The sequence below is a fragment of the Mobula hypostoma genome, chromosome 22 (genome assembly GCF_963921235.1).
Source record: "Mobula hypostoma chromosome 22, sMobHyp1.1, whole genome shotgun sequence".
Taxonomy (NCBI): domain Eukaryota; kingdom Metazoa; phylum Chordata; class Chondrichthyes; order Myliobatiformes; family Myliobatidae; genus Mobula; species Mobula hypostoma.
In genome coordinates this window covers 25,310,919-25,318,662 of record NC_086118.1, presented here as the reverse complement: position 1 = coordinate 25,318,662, position 7,744 = coordinate 25,310,919, and the positions used below count along the sequence as shown (strand labels likewise).

Sequence of the window (7,744 nt, the reverse complement as noted above, 5' to 3'; positions counted from 1 at the left end):
GTATTTACATCTTCAAACTTTAACTTGAGGTCCAATTGTGCGGTTCTGTTCATCCATTATAACACTCCCACTTTACATCACTGAAACTAAACTCAACTTCGGCTTTTGCCTGGTGGAGTACCTGCATTCAAACAATAAACTGAACGGGAGTATTATGTGCAAAATTTAAATTTATTGTTTAATATAGTGTACTTGGAATGTAGGCAACAGCAACGACCTCTATTTTCCATCCCCATTTCCCTGAAGGTATTCAGAACGTGTCACACATGGTTGGACTGACACCAAAGTAAACTCCAAAAGACAATGAGGACATACACCTTCCCAAACGAACTTTAGAGAAGTAATTGCCTTTTGCGGTTACAAGTGAATTGTTAAGTCTAATCATATTTCCGTGTGAGATTCCCCTTTCGCCGTTAAATCAAGAATTGCACTTAGTTAGCGGTTGTCTCAGACTTCAGATACTTATCCAACTTTTTACAAGTTTTGAAAATAAGTGACAAGACATGCCCGCTGCTTTTAAGGCTTCTAGATCTGGAAAAGAAAACTCAACTGAAATCTCATCGACTGCCCGGGATCACATTCCTCCAGTTTATAGTAATTTTAAGGTACTATCATCCCAACTAAGAAATGAAAAGACATACAATTTCCTGGAAGAAGTCCGATGGGGTTGAACTGTACGTGTGTGTGTGTGTGTGGGGGGGGGGTGTACGGTGGGGAGAAAAATCGTCCACGTCCACGTTTGGTATCGGGACCCTGCATCAGAACTGAGTTCTTTCTCTCCACAGTCGCTGCTCGGCTGGGTGAGCAGCTTGTTTGCTGCTCCGAGTTCCAACTTTTGTCGTTTTCTGGGAAGTGGTATAAAGAAACTGGATGCACAAGGGCACATCAGCCTGCAGATGATGGGACTTGGAGCCAACAAACTGCTGCCTAGGTCGGGCAGCGTCTGTGAAGGGAAATGGACAGTCGAAATTTTGGGTCGAAGTTCATCAGAAATGGATCGGAACCCATAAACATAAGATATTCTGCAGATGCTGGAAATCCAGAGTAAGACACAAAATGCCGGATGAAGGCTCTCGGCCCGAAAAGTCGGCTCTTAATTCCTTCCCTTCGCTTGACTTGCTGAGTTCCTCCAGCACTTTGTGTGGATCGGACCCATGGTCAACAGAAACCGGGTCTGCTTAATTCATCAGTGTCCTGTCCTGGACCAGAAATAGTTCGCAAAACATGCCAAAAATTGATGTTATTTTCTCGCCACTTAGGAAATAAAACAATTGGGATGTGCAGACACAATCGGTACCTTGAGAAATAAACACTGCCGTTGTAGTATCGGATTATAGCAGCCGTGAATCTGTCATGACCATCAAAAGCCACGTCTGTTCCCTGGGGTGTGAACTTTGGCTCCAGAATTCTGAGCAGCTCATGCTCCGAAAAATACGGTAAGCGAAGGATTCCACTTGCGCTTCCTCAGAGCCGCTCCATTGCTCAGAGAGGAGGCTAAAAAATGGGTTGGTTGCTGAACAAGTTCAACAAGACTGGAGCGCTGATCACCTGCCAGGGGCACAAACCTCCACTTCACCGACTTGGTTGTGGAATGCGGATAGTAATATGCATTTATAAGCCAGGTGCCTCATCAATGCACTCCTGACAACGCAAGGCTCGACGTCTGTGAAAGAGACACCAAGCGAAAGGCTATCTTGGATTTTTGGCTTTGCCTCTGTCTGGCACCAAGAGCGGGACTGCCGAGAGAGTTGGGAGCGGCGGGAGGGGAGGCTGCCTGAGCAGCATGTCGGAAGAGGCAGTGTCCGAATGCCCCGTTTGTTATGAGAAGTTGACCCGCCAGACCCAGTCGCCACGGACCCTGACGTGCAAACATGTCTTCTGCCACGACTGCCTGGTCAAGACGATTATCAGCCAGGAGGGGCAGCCCAAGAAGGTGGTGTGCCCCGTTTGCCGGCATGTCACCTTCCTGCACAGACGGAGCATAGCATGGATCATCATGAGCAAAGAGGGCAAGCAGACGCTGGAGATCCCGATGTCGCCCACCCCCTCGGAGCCGGAGAGCCTGCCGCCGGAATCTCCTGGGACGATACCCCCGCACCAGCCCTCGCTCCTGCGCCGTTTGTTCTGCTCCTGCCCGCGGACTTTATCCCCGTCTCGGAATCCAGCACTGCACACCAGCCGGATTTTTGTGATCAGCGGCCGGGGCAGGCCGATGAGCGAGGAGGAGGTGCGGGCTCCCGGCGCGCCGGTGGTCTTGGAGCCCCGGCGCTGTAGATTGCGCTGGGTGCTGGTGCTGCTCTGCTTCATCATCATCGGGGCCGTGATCGCTGCCATCCTGCCCTGGGTCACCTCCTTCAAGTGACTGACGCCCAGCACTTCGGCGGCTGCGGTGGCATGTACTGTACTTGTAAACTTCCTTTCACCAGACGCAACAAAAAAAAGAGGATTTATGTGGAGATGTACTCACCTGTTCTATCTTTGCTCTACTTTATAAAGAAATAACTTCTTCAGCAACTCTTTGAGAAGCACGGGCCGATTACAGGAAATACAAATTGCACTTGTACAGGGCTTTTACAAAGCAATATTTTTTTCAACTGTAAATATTAAAATTGTGGGTATTTGCTTACTCTTCAAAAGGGTAAAACTAATTTTATTGACAATTTGTTCTAACTATAAATATCTTGCGTAGCTGTTATAAACGGGTGAGTTGTACCGAGTTGATTTAAGAATTCATATTTAACATTGGTAAATGAATCAAAACCTCACTCTTAAATTCTGAGCATTTGTTACACTTGAATATACTAGTTTTTTGCACAAATATAAAATATCCCACTGTCTACAATATGCGTAGCACACGCCGTAATAAACGTTTTTAACATTAACTTTATGCTGTTGTACAGCGGTGTTAGCTCGGCAAATTCATTAATTATTTCAGGATTTCACTGGCTATGGGCGACGTTACTACCGAGATATTTTCAAATGTAGTGCCTCTGGACTAGAGTTCAAAGACATGTTCTAATCACTGCAATGCTAAGGAGAGAAGCTGGGATTTGTCAGGCTTCCCTGGTTTTCTACCTGGTTCCGCTAAACCTCTCTCAATACTGTCTGTGCGATGACGCTTTCCGCATGGCGCATTCATTCTATTTCAGAATTATTCGACATTTGAGAGAGGAGACAAAGAGGCATAATGCAAATTTAAATGCACGTACTGTATAATACAACTTGTTCCCGGGTCGCCAAAGCCCGACTTTAGGGGACTCCATTCAAATGAACGCGCTCCCATAATATATACGAAAGAGATTTTGCAAATGCTGGAAATTTTATACTGTGCTGGGGAAATTCAGCAGGCCAGGCAGCGTCTAAGGAGAGGAAAAAATAGTGGACGTTTCGGGCCGTAGTCCTTCATCAGGACTGTTTATGTCGCCCCCGGAATATTATTGAATTCAACAGTCCAACGTAGTTTCCAACTTGTGGCAGAGCTGGTTCCTGCCCCCAGCACTCCCCTTCACTTGTAGTAATTGCTCTTTCAATTCATTTTTCTGTGCGCTTGATGCCATTCACTGCAACATTGTGGTTACTATATCAAGTGATTTTTGTGTATTTTACGGACAAAATTGATTATGGATGTCAGAGAAAACAACACCCTGGAGACTGCTGGTAAAAAAAGATGCAAAACGCGCCAAGCATTGTTGCACTAGTTGAAAATTCCGATGTCAATTAAAAGGAATATTTTTGTTCCATAAATCCGGGTGGCCTTAGTGTTTTGTTAAATAAATGGATGTCGCATGCCTGTCGAGGCCAAACCCATCCTTGGTCCTTCACCATGAAGCCGGTGATAATCTATCGTGTGGACTTGCTGTATGGCATGCTATTGAGGAGCTCCAAGTACCTGTATGGAGACCAGCTTCATGATACTGAAGCACAATAAACGCACTGTCTAAGCTATGAAAAGTTGAGACAACAGATTTATAATGAACTAACACAGAAACCTTGGCAATTTTTTTTGATAGTACATAATGCAGTTACTTGTCAAGGCTTCTTTGGTGGTAGAGACAGTGGATTCTAAGGCGGTAGAACTGCTGCTAGTTAACCTGCGGAGATTATTGAGAGTTTTCTTACAGGTACCTGTCCCATGGGATGGAAGGTATTTAATGCTTGTGACTTGTAGATGCTGGCACGGTTTTGCAGAGTCAAAGGTTGAGCTGCTATCCATTAAAAAAAACTTAAATATAGCATTGATGTGCTGGGTTCAGTTGAGATTCTGGCCAGTAACTCAGGATCAAAAAGGTTGGAATTTCAGCAACAGCTGGGAAAAAAAATAAAGTGCTGGAGGAACTCAGCCAATCAGGCAGTATCTATGGAGAGAAAGGGAAATGGACAGTGGATGTTTCAGGTTGAAATCAGATTATTTCACCTTGAAATATTGCCTGTCATTTCCCTCTCCCTCCACAGATGAGCCCAGTCTGCTACGTTCCTCCAGAAGTTTGCTTTTCCTTCTAGTACCTGCAGTCTCTTGTGCCTCCTCTGACATAAATATCAGCTGCTATTTATAGGCCAAATTTAGATGTTCTTCATGCCTTGTTCAAAAGGATATGGACATCTTCATTATCTGAATAGCTGAAACTGAAATTGCTCAATCATTAATATACAGTATTGTGTTGGAGGGAATGCCATTGCTAAACAGACTCAAGTTAGTTCAGCAGACAACTTGTTGTAAGGGACTCCTTTCATGGTATTCTGGGGCAGAGATCATTTGTTATTGGAAACCATAGCGATTGGAGACATTACTGAGGACATTGCCTCTGATCTTTATTGACTCCCGCTACTGCTCCTCGATGACATCCAATAAAATGTTTTAATATCAAGAGAAGTCAATTCTCACATCACCCTCTAGAATTTGACTCTTTCATCCACATTTTTACCCAGAGTCTGACAAAGCTCTGGAGCTGAATAACCCAAGAAGAATACAAACTGAGCAGCAGTGAGCAGAATGATTCATGCCTCATCATAGCCTCTTGATGTCTTCTTTAATCACTTTGCTGACGATTGTGAGGTTAATTGAAAATGTTGTAAATACTGTAATTGAATTGGACTTGATTTTATTTTATTGGATAGGATCTGCCTGGGGCAATTTGAATGTTGCCAGAAAGATTCTACATTGCAACTTTACTAAAACAGGTTGGCTATAGGTGCGGTTAGCTGTAGAGAACAGTCAGTGCTACAGCTGGGATGTCATCAGGATCCAGAATCTTTGCTAAGGATTTTCTTGATATTACATGGAATGAACTGAATATGACAAAGATCTAAGGTGCTGGGGATCACAAAGGAAGACTTAGATAGGAAGACTCTACATTCCCGGCTGAATAAACTAGCAAATGGTTTACCCTTGTCTTTGGGAATCACATGATGGTTTAATAATCATAAATGATAGGAATATTAACAAAACTTCCTTCTGCTAGTTGTTTACTTCTTCAGCACCATGTATATATAGAATGGCAAACACCATAGTTCAGGTTGGCAAATTATTTGGTTTCATGAAAATGTATTACATATTCCAACGGTGTGAGACTTACTTCTAATGCAATCTGCACCAATGTTCATTAAACTAGGTGTCATCTGGGAGATAAATGTGCTGTATCTGTCAAAGTAACAGTTGTGATATCTTGGGTGAGATAATGAATGAATGCAGTGGTAGTTTACTTCAAGAATTTGGTTTCAATTCCAGCACACAAGGGTGGATGTAACCTTCCATTCTTTGCCAGCTGCAAGGCAGATCAGCATAAACAGAAATATTCAAACAAAGAGCTGTGGTTAATTATTTCATTCGATAACAAAGAACTTAGAAATGGTACTACCGTGCAATACATCATGCCATGGGAATGGTTGATGCTTCTTTGTTCCGACACTCTTGTTTCTGAATTTCATATGAAAATAGAAATTTGTATTTACATTATATCTCATCATATGCTTCAGAAATAACCCTGAGTGTATGTCCCTCCCACTGTGCAGGATAAGATACGAACTAATCTGGAAATGGTGCACATAACCTTGAACCTAGTGGATGACCTTTCTTGACTACCTTCCCCGAGTGCCTAATATCATAGTACCTGGCTTTAGCAAATTGTTTCACTCCTTGTGACATCCAAAGTACGACAGTCTATTGGGCATAGAAAAACCATGAACCATAACAAGGTCCTGGTTGCAGTTATAGTGGCCTACTCCGGGTCCAACAATACCTATAACCAAGCTGTTTCAGTACAGCTACAATATTGAAAGCCCCAGCCCAAAGAGCAGAAGATCGCTAAGGTGTATCTTGTCTATACAAAGTTGCTAAAAATCCAAACTGACCTACTACTATTCAATTGGACTTGTGTTACTTGGCTTGCCTCACATGACGAATCAGCCTGGAACTTCCAGTCAGGCTGTGCATTAACTGGGAAGGGACAACAATGAATACATTCATGCAGCACAATCTATGCTTCAGTGCAACTCTTGGTCAACTCTCGCAGATTTTGTTATTTGTTGTTGCTCAAGCTGTCTTGTAAATAGATCCTGTTTTGCAATATGAAAACACCCATGGAATGGAGATAAGGTTTGTGCTAATGAATACACAACACTGCTTTTGCTATATTCCAAGGAAATGATTAACTTATTGAACTGCATCTTCCTACATCAGGCTCCCTGCCTGAACTCAATAACTCAAGGTCTATACCCATAATGGCTTGCTTTTTCTGAATGTCAAGGACTGAAGAGAGCTGACCACCCTTCAACTGACCAGTGTCAAATATAGTATTTTATTTGAGGCATTTAAAAATTATTCAAACCAATTTAAATAATTTTAAAATCACTTGTTTAAAAATGAGGAAAGTAATTTAAGAATATTTAGCAATTAGCAATCAAAAAAAAAGTAAGGCAGGCACTTATCTAAAATTTCCTTTCCTCCACAATAGATGAGGTTTCCATTTTTATGCTGGCTTCCATGGTGTGAATCCGAGAACAAAATGCAGAGTGTATCTGGCCCTTCTCCTTAATAGATCAGAGCTCAACTTGTGAGTTCAGTGATGGATCAAAATACACCAGAATGTGTCCAGCTCATTTTGCACATTTACCTGTGACAATGCAGGTTTGGCAGCCTTCGACAAGTTGATCTTTAAATGGCTGGTACCTAGAGTTCCCTTTGGACCTGTTGGCATTCAGTCAGGCCCAATGTTAAAAAAAAATGGAGATTTTGGAAACTAGAACTATGCCACAAGTCCAATAAGCTGATTTTATCTCTCGGTTGATGTAAATTCCATTGCCCTATCATGGCAAACTATTAACACAAGATATTCTGCAGATGCTGGAGATCCAGAGCGATACACACAAAGTGCTGGAGGGATTCAGCAGGTTAGTCAGCATCCTGGAAATGAATAAGCAGTCAAACTTTCAGGCTGAGACCCTTCTTCAGGTCTGGAAAGAAGGAGGGAAAATGGCAGAATATAATAAAGGTGGTGGGCAGGCAGGGGAAGGAAAGGAGGACTGGCTAGAAGGTGATAGGTGAAGGCAGGTGGGTGGGAAAGGTAAAGGACTGGAGAAGAAGGAATCTGATAGGAGAGAGGATAGTGGACCATGGGAGAAAGGGAAGAAGGAAGGACGCTGGGGGGAACTAACAGGCAGGTGAGGAGAAGAGGTAAGAGGCCAGTATGGGGAATAGAAGAAGGAAGTTGGGGGGAGGAAGGAAAAAAATTAACTCAAGGAGAAATCA

General features: G+C 43.1%; 1 protein-coding gene across 1 annotated transcript; it reads left to right on the top strand.

Moving 5' to 3' along the window:
* Positions 1-740: 740 nt before the first annotated feature.
* LOC134336499 (RING finger protein 222) lies at positions 741-3,870 on the top strand. Its single transcript, XM_063030771.1, has one exon. The coding sequence runs from the start codon at positions 1,784-1,786 to the stop codon at positions 2,360-2,362; it is 579 nt and encodes a 192-aa protein (XP_062886841.1). The 5' UTR covers positions 741-1,783; the 3' UTR covers positions 2,363-3,870.
* Positions 3,871-7,744: the final 3,874 nt, after the last annotated feature.

Bases quoted from the DNA above. Each gene is read 5' to 3' on its own strand.
- LOC134336499 (XM_063030771.1), top strand. From the start codon at position 1,784: ATGTCGGAAGAGGCAGTGTCCGAATGCCCCGTTTGTTATGAGAAGTTG.